This window comes from Phalacrocorax aristotelis, chromosome 5, assembly GCF_949628215.1.
Source record: "Phalacrocorax aristotelis chromosome 5, bGulAri2.1, whole genome shotgun sequence".
Lineage (NCBI taxonomy): Eukaryota > Metazoa > Chordata > Aves > Suliformes > Phalacrocoracidae > Phalacrocorax > Phalacrocorax aristotelis.
The window spans coordinates 22,911,465-22,929,865 of record NC_134280.1 but is presented as its reverse complement, the minus strand read 5'-3'; the positions used below and the strand labels follow the sequence as shown (position 1 = coordinate 22,929,865).

Here is an 18,401-nt window from a genome sequence, read left to right as displayed (position 1 = left end):
TATTGCATATTTTATAAGAAAAAACAAAGCTGGAGCAAACGCCTTTGCTGATGATAGTATATGCAAACACACCTTTATGCCATTTGTTATAATTATGTAACCTGAAAACATGTTGTTCAAGCTCTAAAATCCTACTACTATCCAAGTACCTGTCATTCTCATTCATGCACATTAGTTAAAATATTCCAAGGATATGAGATCCAGTAATGAACTGTGTGTTCTGTCATTCATACAGAGCTGGGCTACCATCTCTGCTCTGAGGATCTCATCATCTGTCATTCCTAGAATAATAAAATTTAAAAAGCCATTGAAATAGCATGATTTAAAGACACACATTCAGCATACATTTGTCATTAAACACAAGTTAACCTTGATACAAACATTAAGTAATGATACAGTGCTATAAAAATACAGCAAAAGAAAGGGCAGGTGGGGTGCAAACGTTATGAGACACACAACCTCAGTCAGAAAAAAACAGGTACAAACTAAAACTGCTGTCTTTCTAAAAAAGATACAGAATCTTCATGTGATCATATACACAAATCTGCCACTTCCATTAATGGCATTTTTCTCCATTTCTATGCATTTTGTCTGTTTCTAATTCATAAGGGAATAAAATTCAGTAACAGGCAAAAATGAAACCAAGCGTTGAATGCTTTAAGTTACTATATAGCTAATCAGCTTCATGGTAGCTACTAAATAGTGAATATAAATGAACAAGCATGTTACATAGAAGTATTCATAAAGCAGTGATTCTTACCTAAATGTAAACGAAGACTTAACAGAAGGACCAAAAATGTTAAGGCTCCTTCCAACATTGACCTTTCATGCTCTGAATCAAGAACTGTATTCTGATGCTGTGATGCCATCGTCAACAGATCTACCACCTTAAATCTACACAGCAAAGGGTAAAGTCAGAAACATGATTCTCCAACACTAAAACACCAATGTGAAATGTACTGATAAAGTCAGCATACCATTCACAACAACCCAAAATAAATACAAAGTAAAATGCATTTAACGCAGTAATATGCAAATATACATGGAAAACCCCTTATTTTTAAATTTGTATTTTTATTTAACTACCTATGGAACGTGCTGTAGTGGTATTTACTCCCCATGAAAACACCTTACATTTATGAAGATATAAAAGCTAATGCCAATTAATCTGTTTTCAACCCTAATTTTATTCTATCCAGAAAAGCAGACATCCTTTCTGTGCCTCTTACTATTGCAGTTCTACTTATCTCTATTTATCTACTTCTTCAGGCTAGCATAATCTGAAAGTTTGCATATGAACATGTGCAAAACAAAGAAAAAGTGAAGATGCTCAGAAAACAAATTCCTGAAGGTTCACTACTGCACTGTAAATCAAAAGCCAATCCTGTATAAAGTCAAGGCTATACCTTGAGATACCTCTTTCAGAAGAGTCCTTAGGTAAGTGTTAGTTTTGGCTAGGCAGACTTGTACCACTGAAGATGGTTATCAGATATGCACCATTTCTCACACGTGCCATAAATTAGTCAACAGCTAGCACAACAGTAAACAAGAGCATTCATCTTTTAACCCTACCTTTCAAAAACAGATGAAATAAAATAATCTGGGTCCAGCCTAGAGGCACAGACCTGTGGAAGGAGAATAAATTCATTTTATTCAGTAGTTAGTTTGTTTTGACAACAAGCATTGGCTTGGTTTCTCACAAAACATAACTTACTTGCAGCAGATAAATGTCAGGATCAATCATTGAATTGCAGAAATGAGACTGCACATAAGTCATGGCCTGTCCTTTAATTTGTAGACCATTTCTAACCCACATGTTGCTGTGAATTTCAGAAAGACTTGCCTGTTCAGATAAAATAAAAGAAGAATTTACCAACATTTCAGCTATTCAGTTCAATGTTAACAGATCATCAATATATTATCACACATATGTATAGATACACACTATATCTTTATATAAAAGTATACTTTTTTAATATTTAATTCTCCTGGGGAGTGAGGGATGAAAAGGAACCACTGCAAGTTTACGAAACAGATATCATACTTTCATGAGAAAGCATATTTCAGACAACAAAAGTGATCGAAGCCAATGAAGTGATTCATTTATGTACTTATTAAAATCTTGAAAAGTACTCCAAAGATGAAGGCATCACGGTTAAAATGAAGTTAGATATAAAAGCAGTGATTACAAATACTGCCTACTACCACTTACATACAAATAAATACAAATTTGTAAATTAAAAAAATGTTGCAGGGTGCATCCACTCTTGAACTCATTTTCAATTTAAAACACGAAATTTTCAGATTCAGGTTTCTTCTCAACTTGCACTCCATTGGTGAACTCTATGAACACGCAATTCCATGTTTTCAAAGGGCTGGTTCCTCCTACCCTTTTGAAAGTGCTACAGTGAATATTATTACCATACTACTCAAAGTATGGTAACTAATTCCACGTATTTAATTTTGGCAACTGGAAAAAAAATAAAAAGGGTTCACCCTAACTGCCCAGTATATTCTACTTTTTATTGTCATATATTGCTTATTTTGATACTCCACAATTAAGACATACCCCCCCTTGTTAAATACTTCTAAATATATTTAAATGACTGGGGTTAAAAGAATCAGACAAGCTTTTTTTTGCTGTATATCTCTACATCTGCATCAAAGTCAGAAGCCTGCCCATACCTGAATCTGAAGTGGGTGAATCATGAGCTTCATCAGCATCTCCTGATCTGGCAAGATAGTATCCAGATCTAGTTCTTGGCATTTGACAGCCTAGAAACAAAAGCAAGCACATGCTGTACTGAAGAATTGCACTTAACAGGGAATTTCCATCTCCTGTGCGACTGAAACATGCGCTTACCTTACTTAAAAACATGGCAAAGTAACGGTGCAGTGGCAAATGAAAAGTAACTTGGTTAGGAGCTGGCTGAAAGTAAAATGAAGACATTTTAGTATCATATATTAAAAAAACAAACCTACAAATGTCTTTGTCATAACCACTGAGAACAGCATCTTGCATGTCTTTATTTGATGGACTTACTTTCCACTAAGCTAGTAATACTTCATTCCCCTGCACTTTCGGATGATTCAGAAATCTCCTTTGTTCAGACTGTTGTAGTTTATCTCTTACTAAGCCCCCAGTAGCTAATGATACTCTGAATTGATTGAGAGTATTGCTTGCTAAGGTGGCAACGCTGCTCCCCCCCACCTTATCAGAAGAGGACTTCTGTTTTGCCACTGCTTCAGGTCTTCATTCAGCAGAACAGTAGTACATTAACGGCACTGCTTTTAAGACTCACACAGCTTAAGCTTGCACCAGAAAATCTAAACCATCAAGACTACAAATAAAGGATCCTAGCACATCACATTACAACTATTAACTATGAACTCTAATTTCAGCAAGGCAATCCTTTTTGAATCAGTACGTACAATGATGATTTAATCTAATGGTGGGGAGGTCAGGGGGTGGGTGTGGGGAGCGTACTACATTTGAAGTCTAATCAGATTTTCACAGTACTTTGCTTAAATTCACTAAGGTTGTTTACCTCATCTACAAAGTTGATAGCATCAAACCAGTCCTGAAGCGCTTCAAGGCAGTATCTGACAACATTTCGTGTGTATTCCTGTGTTTCCTGTAGTAAGAGAACCAGTATACGACACGAGCCAAATCAGTTTTAAGTAAGTGTCACTGTTTTCCTACTACAAATAAATGTGATCATTTCAAGAACAATTTTACAGTACATAATTTAATACTAATTTCCGTATGATAAGGGTATAAGATGGCTTGTTACCCTGAAAGATTATCATTTCAATGGTGAGAATTAAGCACCTTCAGAACGGTCAGCTGGTCCTAGTGCCGACTGTTGTTTAATTTATCCATTTATTTTTACCAAAAAGTTAAAAGATGTAAGCACACAAAAAATTCTTCCCATGCAATCAAATAGAATGGCTAACGTCCTGTAAGTTTTATCTACTGAATGGTCCTTACAGTTTGCTAACACAATGCACCTGAAATGCAAATGATAACACAATACCGCATAGATTTTAACAATAAGCAAACCTTGTAATGATTGGATGATATAACTCTCTAACAACGCCCTAAAACTATAACATATTTCAGATTAAATCACGTATTTCAAGACTAGAGCTGTACGTTACCGTGCAGGAATGAAACAGTGATATGCAAGACGGGAAGGTGGGAGGGGAGCTGAACCAAATTGCTCTGTGATCAGCAGAACTTACAAAGCCTCATTTCCTACAGACATTTCCTTTAATCTTCCCTCCCCCATAAACATAGACTCCAGACCTGCTTCAGACTCTCAGGATATCTCTGAAACAGTACTCATGCAAAAGCCAGCAGTGCTTTGGCCAGCCAGAACCTGTGCAAGTGCCAACCGGCTCAGTCAGACACCTTTTCTCATCAGGAAACACAACAGCCACACTCCCATCCTGCTACTCCACCCTCTATGGTGGTCAGGCTTTCCCTGTCCTACAGGGCATGAGCTGGAATCTCTTCCCATCCGTTAGGTTTCACTAAGCAACTACAACAACTAAGCTATGAGACTTCTAAAACTTTCAGATTTTTTGAGAACAACCAAAGGGCTCAAACATGACAAGGTGAAGATATGACTAACGTGTCAACAGGCGGAGCAAGGAAGCATACAGGCCTTAAACAAAAGGCAGACCTTCCCATCCCTAAGCTAAAAAGAAAGGGATACTTCAAAAAGCCAGAAGCTGTAATTCAGTTTTCAAATAATAATTTAGAGTCATAAATTGATGTATTCATAATGTATCACTATAACTTATATCATGGAAGGGCTTTTGCAACTGACTCATTTAAACGTTTAAAACTGCTTGGTATACTCACTTTTTTCAGTGCATAGTTCAATTCAGGTATTAATGCCTCATGACTCTTAAGAAGCTAATTTCAGAGATAAGTATTTATTTCATAAAAATAACCAATAAAAGGTTTTTTCACATGTTAAATATTCCTATAAGCTGATGGATACCATTTTCACTATAACAATGTACTTTACAGTCTAGCAAACAGTAACAACTCTTTGCTCTAGTTAGGAGACCATGACATGTCAGAATCCAAGAGGGTTTCACCTCAGGTTGTTAGTAAAACAACACAAACCCATAAATTACTCCATCCCACATCATAATTAAATGCCTATTTGCAGACACAATCAACATTTTAACCACATTAGGGACGATTTATATATCTCCTTTCCCACTGAACGAAGGCAGAATGACTCAGAGACATTTATCAAGTTCTTCATCAGTTTAGAAATTATTCCGTATGTACAGTCATACGGAATGACTGTACACATCCTGAACTTGTAGTCGTCATTCTGTAGACAATGAATTAGGTACAAGCATGAATTCTATACTGACTATACACAGAATCTGAGCTGATCACGGTTTTATGTATTTGGTAGACAAAGACAGCAAAACCCAAGACTTTTCAAACACAGAAAAAGGAAGACCTTTCATATTTGAGAACTCTATAATAAATCATGAATAAATAAAACCAAGAATAAGAACAGAGAAATGTTAGTCTTACCCTAACTTTGCAGTGTGACAGAAGACCCCACATTGGCTGGGCACAGGCTTCCAGCTCAGCAGCAAAGGCAGCATAGTAAGTCTGTGATTCAAACTCCACATGCTCATTTAATTCTCGTTTATTTAAATTCATACCTTCAAAGATTTAAGCAGAGTTATACAACCAAATATTTAACTAGGGCTAAGTGGAATGCAATATTTTTAGTGTTATGCATTGACACACCTATTAAGACAAAAAAAACACAAAGTGTAACAATCTTATCTATTAGCAAAATAATAGGTGAAATATGAGAACAATATTAAGGTTTGAACAGGAATAGACCAAAAAACAATAGCTCTAGATTGGCTAGTAACTGGAGTTCTTGCTGTTCAGGTGCTGTTAACATGGACAGCAACCCTTCTACTTGGAAGCTCATTTAGTCAATGGGAACATTTGGATGGAAAATATCTGATCCTCTTTCCAGGCAGAACATTTTCAGTATTGTGAAATTAACAGTTTAAAAATATATTTTTAAATAATGAAAAAGTTTCTTCACAGCAACACTTAGAAAAAGATCCAGATTTATCAGACTAGTTTATATGATATTTAAATTTAGACCTTCACCAGTAAAACATTTAAAGTACAAATCGTAACTTGTGCTAAAATTTCAACCTGACAATTCTGGCACCATGAATCTCAGTCAAGTGTGATGCAATTGCTCTTTAACTAGTCCACACAAGATCCATTAGATCATTTTTAAATCTACCTGTTTTCTAGAATATACTGTTCCCTTCCAGCAACACAAACTTATGAGAATACTAATGAATATTTACATTCAGCAGCATAAGGATTTTGCTACTGCAAACATTAGCTGTCTTAACATCCTTGTATCAGTACTGTTTATAAAAGTCACATACCTTGAAAGAATGATACAAAATTCATCCATGTTACCAGAAGACCATGATCTTCCAAAAATTTCTTTGCCACACTTTGGTGTGAAAGTATGTTTATAAAATCACTAACCAGGGGCCAGTAAGTATTATTCTTCAGTAGTGCTTCCCCACAATTCACCACAACATGTAAACTGTTTTCTTCATCTAAATTTAAAAAAAAAAGTAACACTTTTTTTTTTCATTCTTTTTGTAACTTTTAAATAAAGTTACAAGATAATGCGAAATACCAGTTAGGATTTACTGTAATGATGCTATCACACACAGACAAAAAACTGCAGAAAAAAGAATGGTTGTTTTGTGGTACCTGAGGCTGTTTTCTCATCACGGACTCATCAACATAGATCCCACTCTAGTAGGAGACACGCATACTTTGAACAATATCACAACCTTTGAAAGCAGTTCATTAGTGAAACCATCACAGCTATGCCTTATTTGAATACTCTCAAGAAGACGATCAAAGAATACAATTCCTATCATGAATATCTGAAATCTATTTTGAATTTTACACACTGTCAGTGAGCAAGCTACCTTACAGTATGCAAACAGGAAGCTGGTGATCAACACCTACAGTGGCATGTTGAGTCTGAGGAGGACAGCAGAGAAAAGCATTTCCACTCTGAATCTGGGACAGAGAGAGGGCTTATGCAGCCTTCCAGAGACTAGGGGCAGAGAAGGTTCCCAAAAGAAGGGGCAAAGAAAAAGAGAGAGAGAAGAAATTGGGGGCAGAAGGTGGGGTTGAAGGGTATGTAGAATCCTCCTCCCTGAATCACAGAAGTACATCCTCTACAGCTGTCAAATAAATCTGTTTATAGATTTTCATGTGAGGGACCTCAGGAAACACCAGAAGGGAAACAGGATTGGCCCTGGATTCACGATCCAAGGAAATAACTTCCAGCACCCGTCTGTCAGTTGCTATTCTATTTCAAGCAAACAGAAGAAAAAATCTTGCACCTGATGATCAGCTTTGGGGATGGCTCTTGTCCAGTTCAAATGCACTGAAGGACCCTTGTAGTTACTCTTTAGACAATGAAAGGGTCATAAGCAGTATGGAACAGCCACAGCTAGAAAGACTGTTAATAAGAGACTCCTGCCTCCAGCTGATGAAGCACTTCTGTATCTGGAGCGGTTCCCTTTAGTATATATGTAAGCTTTTTTCCTCCCCTTTGCTGTAACTACTGAAGAAAATTCCTTCTTTTTACTCTAAGATTGTTATTTTGTTGGTTTATTGGTACCACAAAAAAAAAAATTTACTCTCCTGCCTGTTTTCTAGGTTTTCTAACTTGAAGTCATACAATATTTTGATCTTGACAAGTTTTACTTCCCAAGGACACAGCACAGTCAGTAAAAATATGCTGCTTGAGTTGCACACTACTATAAACAGATACCTTCTTGTTACCAAAAGGTAATATAGAGCGCCATTTCTTAAGATTGACTCCTATCTATTACACTGAAACACTGGAAGGAACAGTAAGCCAGAAGCACTCTGTGCAGCTTCTCAGACTTCTCTGCCACAGTTGATCAAATACTGTTTAATCTCTCTCTTGTTATCTGGTACATCTGCAAAGAAAGGAAACTAGGTCTTGTTGCTCAGCTGCTTGGCTCCCACGTGCTCACACAGCTTATCCAAGAAAAAGATAACATCTCCGTTGGCTCTGCCTGAACCCACTAAAGGACTCTGCAAAGGACCAACAGATACATGTTGTGGATTCTCTGCCCTGGTGTAGACTAGGCAAATCCAGAGTTACTTCAAATTGGCAGTGGCATTGCCTCTTAATCAGAGTGCTCTACAAGCCAGGGTTAACGTGAGGTCAATCAAATGAAAAGAGGGTTTTTTCCCAAGGATGAACCATCACCAAAAATTTTCCTTGGGGTATAAATTCTTCTTCCATGAAAAGGTGAGTAGAAGGGAACTGCTAATCGAGAGGAAAAAAGTCTCTGAGGGCATAGGGACATAAATCTTCCTAGGGAGCCAGTTTTATCATTTGCACCCATATTTCACCTCCTCAGTCTTTCACACCATGTGAGAGAGGTAAGCTGAACTAGTAACACTTTCGAATTTGGTATCAACACAGCTCCTAGGTCAACTGTTTCAGGAACACAGTTTGTCACTTGGCATCCACAAATACCCTTAATGAACTGTATACTTTTAACAGGTGTCATCTGTCCAAAAGACAATTAGGATCTGCGAGCAACGCAATCTAAATGTGCCTTAACAGATACAATTCCTGCTCCCTGTTCTCCCTGCTCCTCTCCAACATGTTTTCTCCATCTATCCGTTGGCTGGATTTGTAAACTTTGTCTCATTCAGATAATAAACCACCTACTTGTTTGCACTAGCTGCACAAACAGAATTCTTCTCATTTTATTTCACCGGCAGAGACTTCTAACGGACTTTTCACTATTTCCAGCATAAGAGATACGTTGAACTAAACACAAGATACAAGCCCACAGAACTGCAAAAGAAGGCCAATGAGAATATGAGAGGGGAAAAAACCCAAGAGAGTATATCATTAAAATTTTTCTGTCCATTTACAGTATGCCCAACCCCTCATATATAAAGCAGTGCGGAGGAAACGTGAAAACACTGAAAAGCACCAGACAGATTCCATGATGGAGTCTTAGCTAAGACAAATCACTGGTGCTGGGGAGGAAACAGGTGACTTCATGGCTTAGGATAGGTGCTCCAGGGGTAAGTCTTGTCTCACAGATCTGTAACAAATATATCTGATGTTATTTAACTTACCAGCTCCAGCTTACATAATTAATTACCAGGAAGTTTCTTCAGAGAATGCCTAATCACAATCACAGCCTTCTTCTGTTTGGGTGCAAATTCTGATCCATTACAGAACCTTACCACCATGCTAGCAACTTCCCATAATGACCAACAAGTAAAAACAAGGAGTTTTAAATTACATTCCACCAATATGGCATTAGTTTAGCTAAAGTCGCCTTATCTCTTTAACAGTTTGTATATCAAGATTCAACATTTTTTTTAATACTGGAAAGCAATCTATGTAGGGCAACAGTAAAATTTCTCATGTTGAAGTGCAGCTGAATGAGGGCACTCTTTATAGCTAGATGACTGAGGATTTCCCATTTCAGTACAATCATTCTATATTAGGTTATATGTAGAGTGGATTCAGAGACAAAAGATACTTCAGCAACAGAAGTCAGCCTATCCAGAGAGTATTTTTGAATTCAAACTAGGATAAAGAGGGCTGAAAGGCCTGTGGCCTGTTAGGTACATGAAAGCATGAAAAACAGAAGTCAGCAAGATTCATTGTGCCACCATTTTCAGATAAGGACAGGTAAAACAAGCACGGTAGAAGCTGTTTTCACTGGAAAAGCTACACAGTGTACACTAGTTCAAATTCAAATTGCCACTCTGTCAACCAAAAGCTTGATCAAATGATTATATTTACAAAGTATTAAATCATCCTCCTCTAATTATCTCAAGTTTTATTAAGGCAATCACAGGTGAGAAAAATTAAAATAATTTTAAATACTTCAAATAGCTTGTGAAATACTTTGAAAATATTTTTGAAATTAATAAAGGTCTCAATCTGCATATATAATTTCTCATTCAAATGAGCTTCACGAATAGTGTTTATGCACTTTACACCACAAATGAAGTACCTGCAATACTCTGTATTATAAACTATATAACGTTCCTACAAAAGAAAACCCTACAAACCAAAGGATAACACATCAGTATCACCCTTGATAACTGTCTTTACCATATATTGCTAGATCCTTTGCATTCTTGGGAAGGGGTTGGGGGGTGGATTGACTACCAAAGAAAGATTAAATTTCCTCTATAATCAGTTTACTGTCCATGGAAACAAGCAAACAAACAAATCAACCTACCTTGCAATTCACTTTTAATAAGGCAACTTTCCATCATATATAACAGAACAGTGACCATAATATCCAGCAGCTGACATTCTTCTGTTACTTGGCGTGCTAGTTCTTCATTGCTGAACAACTGAACACTGATATGCACAATTCTATTAGACATTGTGTCTGATTCATGGCTTTTCTTCAGTGTTTTCATAATAAAAGCATAATGCTGAACAAAAGTTTTGGTAAAAGCAATCTGCAAATTATAAAGAAATTTTTACGTTAACAAGCACCATACAAAAATTATAGCTTTCTTTCATTATAATATATTCTTTTACAAAAGTACAATCAACATATCCTAGGAAATCCCAGTTGCCATGACAAACCAAAATTGATGGTCTAACTATCCCACGTCTAGTTTCTAGAAACAGTCCACATGAAAAGACCTATCTATAGAGAGGGGTAACTCACGCCTCCGATTTTATTACCTAATACCAAAATCTAGTCTTCTCATTCTATATTTTCCACACTAGAAAAAAAAAACCAACAGAAATATTTAAACAAGGTATATAAGGTCTCAGCACACCTGTGAAAGCAGTAAAGTTTGAATATTGAATTTATCCTTTATTTTTTACATCCTAAAACAGGGGATAGCATCTCAAAATCATACATTATGAACAATGACATTAGTGGCGTCTAATAAAGCTGCCTTGCCTCGTCATTTGCACTTATCTACCCATGGAGTAAGGTTTTCATTCACCGAGGACGGCATTTCAACACTGAATTTCATCTGTTATCATAATATCCTATGTATTTTTAATAAATCTTTAGCGCTTCCACCTAAAAAAGTTATATAGCAAGCTTTGCTATTCTTCACACAACTGTCTAGGGTTTTTAAAGCCATATCAGTATTTAAATATATTGATACATATACATGTAAATCTTAGTACAATTTCTTGTCCCACTCCATTAGCCTCAAATTGCATTGCAAACGAAACTTCTGCACTGCATATACATGTATGCATATCTGCCAGCTTTGAAATCACTTCTCACTTAGTACTTCAAGTTCTGAATGAACACCATCTGGACTTCTTTGGCTTAATAGGAAGAGATAATACACGCTGTGTAGTGATGAAAATTTTCAGCTCAAAGGCTAAAATCCCCTGTCTATTCCTTCTAGAAGTATTAATCTTTCATAAGCATAAAATTAGAAATTTTAAAACCACCCTCAGGGAGCTGTATTTTCACCAGACTGTATACAAATCACTACTCCATTTTACCTGCCTCAGACTCAGTGCTCCCATATTTTTATTATATCACTACCATGTTATTCTCATTTAGAAAATATTTCAAAGAATATCATAATTCCATAACACTGTTGTTGGGAACAAAGACTTCCAGCAAGCATCCTCAAAATAAAGTTGATCATGCAAAAAAATGGACCAGGGTGGAGACAGGGACGTCACTGCAGGAAATGCTACAACACTGCTTAACTTGCCTTCCTTTAACTGGTTCACAGTGATGGAAACCTGTATAATGATTGAAAGTGTCTTCTATATACAGCACCCAGCACAATGGTAACTGTTTTCAGCTACAGCATTTTCAGAACAATATATTCACAATACTTGAAGTAAATAAAATGTCATTCTGGTATTCCAAGGCAGAACAACCCATAATATAATTTCCTTTAAATTAAAGCTTGATACAATTTTAATCACTGTCAATGACACTTAAAACAAACACCAAGATGCTTACACTACTAATGTTAGGCCTCAGACACAAATGACACCTGATATTTTAAGTAGTATATTAATGCTGCTAGTAAAAAAAAGTACACCTTTTATACACTACTTCTTCACATTGTATTATCTTTAAATAGGATTCTTCAGGTTCTGTGATGTAGGAACTACATTTTCCTTATTTTACACAGCATTCTCAATTCAAGTTGATTGCAAAAACATGGTCCTCTAATGACAAATCTTGGATTTTTAATTTATTTATTTTAAATCAGCACACATCGACACTTTTTGTGCTTCACCCACTCTGAGAATGAATTTCTGAAAGTATTGTAGATTCACTATCAATATAGTGCAATGTTAGATGTTCTGTAATACACTTAAAGAATCAGCTTTACTCCTATATTCACTTGGAAGTTAAACAAATTCAACACCTTCCAATTTTGAAAGGAAGAAACTCATTTCCAGAAGTTAAAATGCTGAAATACTCTAGTAAACTGCAGTCTGTATATAAAAACAGCTATAGCAGGCCAAATCAGTCCATCCACCTCAGTACAAGCATGCAGATATTGACATAACACATCTTTCCAAATACACAGTTTCCAGACGTTTGCTAAGTGGTTTCCTAAGACAGACATGTTTTCTTAATATTTAATTACCTTCACTGACTGACTTCTATGATCTTGTGCAGCTTCTAAATTTCTAGCCTATGCAAAACCAAAGCTAATTTTTTCATCTGGCCTTTCCTCTCGGTGGCTACTCAATAATTCCAGAACTTTTAAGAGCCTAACATCAACCCCATGTTTCAGTTAGAACTTGCATCTCCCATGCTTATGTTTTCAATGCAAAGAAAAAGATAGTTCTGCCAAGGGAAAACTGTGCTAAAATTAAGTTTCCCATAGAAAAACTGTTCTACAGAATTTGCAGAACAGCACATCCAGGGTTAGTGAAGTCCTATTGTGGCAAAAACTGCCTCAACGTTCACTATGGGAAGTGCCTGATGAAGCACAGTATTTCTGATAACTGTGTTTGTTGATTCATTATGTCTACCAGATGCTTTTGCATTTCTCTACTTCCAGTATTCCAGATTTCAGCAAGGTTCTGCTCTTGGATGATTTACACTCTTTCATCAGCTTCCTCTTGATTGCCAACCCCTTCTTTGCCTTCTCATTGGTCACATGATGATCAGTCCTATTTCTCTGGCCTTTTGTTTCTCCTCTTGCAGACTACCTTGTCCACACCACACCACCTCTAATTTCTTGGAAGCTTGGGTAAATTTCTCCTCCTTTTTCTTCACTTGTAAATCTTCCAAGCTTCAAATGTCAGAGCGTGCTGGAAGGGATGCCTCAGGCACAAATCCTGTAAGGAAAAGACCACACTGTTTGTTGTGCTCCCTCTCTCATATGCAAAAGGGGGGAGGGGGAGAAGAGCTAGTTAATCCAGGATTTTAGCTCACCCCTTTCAACACCTCTTTTTGATACTGGGAACCCTAAAAGAGAAGTTTGCTTTCCTATTTGGAAATAAATCTGTGCAACAGAGATTGCTGGCAGCTCACTGACTGCTGCATAGGAGAGCTGACTGAATCTAAAGTGCCCTATGTTTACACTGGAGGTCAGAGATTTCAACAATTTCAGAGTATGCACAGATAGCCAGCTCTGTGTCTGGCTAGCTCGCTCAGTTTATCAAAAAATCAACCTAGCAGAATTCTGCTCATTTAATGAGCTAAATCAGCCTATGAAAAATCAGACAAATTGCACAACAGCAGAGACAGAAAAAATTAAGACAGTATATGTGGTGTAGATGGGTTGGGAAAAGTAGCAGAAAGCTGAGAGATCACTTGGAACAGTTTATATCCCTACAGGTGTTCCTACTGTTTGAGAATGCAACATAATTAAACAACAAACAAGCTTTTCCTTCGAAAAAGATAAATGGAAGCTTGAAAGGTATAACATTCTTCTAATTCATCCCAAAATGGTATGTTCTTTCTGTGCACATGTAAAAGGCAGAGCCACTCCTTGTAAACTAGCCACAATCCTCACAGACGTGTTTAAAATTCATGCATCATTGATATAGTCTTCCAACAAAGTACAGGTACCTTGCAAAAAAATAGTGCCTCTCTGGTATTGCTGTGTGACACACTTCCTGCTCTGAGTTTCCTTACCACTGAAAAATACCTTTTTTACAATTACAGTAATTAAACAGATTCTATAAGATTTCAAATACTTAGGATTTGTGCTAGTAATAAAGTTTGTACATAGGAATTAACTGTTTAATCAAACACAACATGAAATTGGTAACAGGAAAAAAAAAAAGTAATGTTTAAATAATCCTTTTGCCTGAACGTACAATATTGGTAGGTGGAAGATGGACTATTTCCAGAAAAAGGTGGAGCCAGCCAGTAGAGAAACCAAATATACCATGGTCTCCATTGTGAGTACATAGTGAAGAAAGATTATTAACACAGCAAAGAAAGCCACTGAGGACTGCAGCTTGTTGACAATGGAAAAGAGATCCCATGATCATTAAAAGTTGTTGTTATTACATGATACAGTAAAACGGTAAACATAGTAACACTTACCAGATTCTTCCATGTGCTGTTAGCAGCTGGGTGTTTTTAAAGGCAGGAGTTTAAAGGTGTTTTTAAAGGCAGGAGTGGCAATGGATCAGGAGAACTGGATGTCCAGATGTCTGTAGGTCTCCAAATATCAAGAAGAATTCAAGCTTCATGGCAAGGGATCATCAAAAGTCCTCATTTATTAGCCGAATCCAAAACCAAGATGAATCTATGCCGGTATCCCAAATCAAAATGCTGTCTTGACATGGACAAAGTACTGCTGAAAGCCCGTATCTTATATTTCAGTTCCTTGCAAGTTATCTTCATATCCTCTGCTTTGATCCAGCAAGGTTTTAAGGGGAACAAATACAGTACTGTCCCATTACAAACAGACATTTTTGAAGAAATCTGCACACCTGAACTTCAGGATTTCTTGATCTTTGCCTCCCAGCAGGGATTGAGAAGGTCAAAATATTTGCATGGCTTAAAGGTATGACACGATCAGAGCAAAATGTTAAGCCTGACTGCTATGTATACTTGGTCTTGGAACACATAGAACAAACAACTAAACCTGGCTGCACACCAAGATTTAAAACAGGAAGATGACATCCAGTCTCCATGACTCCAGGCCAGGGGAGACTTGGTATGGACAACTGCAAAAGTCTGTAAGGAAGCACCTGGAAGGCTGCCAAAATCACCTAGGGCATAGCTGCAACAAGAACACTCACACTGTAATGGCCTATATAGAGAAGCCACTGCCTACTACAGCAGTTTCAAGAGGAATTAAGTCACTGAAATTACTTACCGGTCATACCATACTGTAGAATCATTTAGTGCTTATCCACATCTTTTAACTGATAAAAACTCAACTTACAAAGTAAAATAAAACAAACCAAAATTCAACACATGCAAATATGCACTAACAGCCAAAAAAGGAAAAAAGCAAATAATGAGAACAAAATTAATACTCCTGCTCCAGAATTATTTATCTTGTTTTGTCCACGTCTCTTCAAATACTGTAGACTTCAGACCTTCTAACCAAAAACTCAAAACAAGGTAGAAAATCTGCATTATTTTACTGCTTATGCTTCAAATATAAACATGTGTTCTCATGCATGGCATACTACACACTAAGTATGTGAATAACAAAAGACATGTAAGTCTGAACGAAGTAAGGCAAGTACCTTATAATCTTGATCTGGCAGCATGTTGAGTAAGAAAGTCACCATCTTCTGTGGAAACTCATATTTTATTGTCCAAAATAATAATTCTTCTAGAAAACATTTATGCTTCAATACATCCATGATAGATTGATCTGCATAAAAGGTTGGAGGAGGGGATGTGTAATGTAATAATTATTAAAACTAAAAATAATGATAGTGCAGTTGCACTGTCTTATATAAAATTCAGTAACAAAAATTTAAGAACATTGTAGTGCACTCTGTAAATATTTTTTTTTTTTCAAAAACACTGGGAAAATGAACATGGCCAACATTGCACAGCATCAGAGTCTGTAACAATGAAAAGGACCTTCCAGAGAAGTCAATGAAAGTTTTCAGTACAATTCCACCACACAGAGTCCAGTCTTCATTGAGTGCATCGAATCATATCACCTTACTGTAATAGCTCCACTGATTGTAATGAATCACAGCAATTTGCACAATATTTACTTAATCGATGGAAATTGTTAATGTAGACAAGTACACTTAGCTGATGTTAAAACAACAAAACACAATTTATGATTAAGTGATGAGTTCTAACACCTAAGAATACTCACATTCTGTTTACAAAGCTCTAAACAAGCTAAATAGAAGCAATAACGTATCAATTATTTTTAAAGCAATATATGTACTGATTCACCAAGAATGAAGTTTTTGTTTGGTCGGCTCTTTTTTTTTTTAAATATAAAAATAATCATAATCAGATAATCAGGCACTGGCTTCTGATGATACCAGAAGAGTCAGTCTCTCCTGGCCATTCACTCTGCTCCCTTACTCATACTGACAGTACACCGCTGTGGGATACCTAGATAGGAATCAAGTCCTCTTTCCATTCTGTCAGCTGCATTTTCAAGCAGATCAGTTTCATGATTGCAAAGCTGCACAGATTGACCTCTGCTAGAATAAACTGTTTATGAAGCTATGGCTTGACAGAACATAAATCATACTAAGGCCATTTTAAAAAATTACTAAAATATAAAGACTCTTTATCATCATTCTTCAAGAGGTTGATTATTTAGGATTTAGAACTACAACAGGCATTATTTACTCCTGTAACATATAAGGACTAAAGAAAATAATAATAATGCTGCATTATACCTAGAAATCAGCTGGACCTGAGGTATAATTCCCCAACCCCATATTCCAGTGGGACTGTATGAAGTACTCCCATCAGCACAGATTCAAAAACACTTAAGCTGAACATCTTTTGGCCTTGAAGACTTGCCTCTTCACTGAAGTATTACAGCTTTAGGGTCTGCACTGGATAGCTTTATGCCTATTCCTATGCAAGATAGCCATTTGTGCTTTTCCTAAGCAGGAATTACCTCCATTTTCCACCATTACTAAGGGTCAGAGTTCCCTAGCCAAGTGACAAATAAGCCCAAAACATCTTAGGAATTGCAAAAGATCATGAGAAATAACAAATAAATTTTAGGGATCTCCTCAAGACTTTAGCAAGCCACACAAAGACAAGAATATGTTTTATTCAATACATTCTACGAGTGCTGAAACAAAAAATTACCTTCACAGAGTCATGAAAGATATTTTAATATTAAAATATTTTTAAAGCATTACACATCACCTACTGCAGCAAACATACGATGATCATTTATGTTTTCTTCCTCGTCTCTTGTTAAGAAATTGCGTATGTGATTTTACTGCCCATGAAAGCTTGGTAGCCATGCAAACTGAAGCCCTCTGTCCACAGAACAGACAGCACAGGTTTAGGTACACGCCAAATGCCCGAGTGAGAACACCAGGCTTGAAGACAATTGACACAACATCTTATCTGTCACTGATGTGCAGCTTTCTCTGACATGTGTCACAGTGCATATCAAATTCCTTATACAGCAGTTTCAGGCAGGCACAGAAGAATATATATCCAGTTATACCTGCTACAGAATTTAAGTAGGCAGAATGCTCTTACCCAACTTGGAAAATTTGTCAAGAACACTGGAACTAATGTTCCCACTCTTGTGAAAAGTACCATGTAATTTTAAATTTCTTTCAACAAAGAATTAAAAAAAAATGCATAGTGCCTGTGGGTTTAAAATTGTCTTAAACATCAGATATTTCAGATGGATGCAGGATGTAGGTTTTAAAACAGTAAAAATAAAAATTCTCTCAATATTCAGTCCCATACCTGTATCAGTGAACCTCAGCATAAAACCTGTGTTTTCTTCAAAGAAACCTTTTATTCTTTCCTACTGCCACAAAAGACCCCATAAACTGCTGTAAACATCTCTCTGGAATATAAGTCTTAGCATTCCAAGATATCCCCAGTATATAAATAACTATCTATGAAGACAGTACCACTCACTAAAGACCTAGGATGGGGCAGGGAGTCTGCTTATACGGAAAAGGTAAATCTGTTTTTATTCAATACTCAGTTTTCTAAAATTTTCTTTTCATACTCTTATTTTATACCCTATTGGACATAAAATATGAATACTGAAAACTTCAGAAAACTATTCAATATTTAATAAAAACAGATACTTACCCTTCCCCCATTGGCAGACTCCCTCCTCTGGGGCTGATATTAGGAGCTAT

General features: G+C 36.6%; 1 protein-coding gene across 7 annotated transcripts in view; it reads right to left on the bottom strand.

The window, feature by feature from the left end:
• The window catches only part of UBR3 (ubiquitin protein ligase E3 component n-recognin 3), a 115,779-nt gene that overhangs the window by 72,699 nt on the left and 24,679 nt on the right, over positions 1 to 18,401 (bottom strand). For 6 of the 7 annotated variants that reach the window (XM_075093389.1, XM_075093390.1, XM_075093391.1 and 3 more), the window contains 11 exons: positions 15,816 to 15,946; positions 10,369 to 10,597; positions 6,466 to 6,645; positions 5,570 to 5,703; positions 3,549 to 3,635; positions 2,864 to 2,929; positions 2,686 to 2,775; positions 1,715 to 1,843; positions 1,573 to 1,625; positions 761 to 894; positions 197 to 281 (listed from right to left, as the gene is read on the bottom strand). In XM_075093389.1, coding sequence (XP_074949490.1) covers positions 197 to 281; positions 761 to 894; positions 1,573 to 1,625; positions 1,715 to 1,843; positions 2,686 to 2,775; positions 2,864 to 2,929; positions 3,549 to 3,635; positions 5,570 to 5,703; positions 6,466 to 6,645; positions 10,369 to 10,597; positions 15,816 to 15,946 — 1,318 coding nt within the window. The remainder of the gene's footprint in view (positions 1 to 196; positions 282 to 760; positions 895 to 1,572; positions 1,626 to 1,714; positions 1,844 to 2,685; positions 2,776 to 2,863; positions 2,930 to 3,548; positions 3,636 to 5,569; positions 5,704 to 6,465; positions 6,646 to 10,368; positions 10,598 to 15,815; positions 15,947 to 18,401) is intronic. The other variant, XM_075093396.1, reaches the window with a different exon arrangement.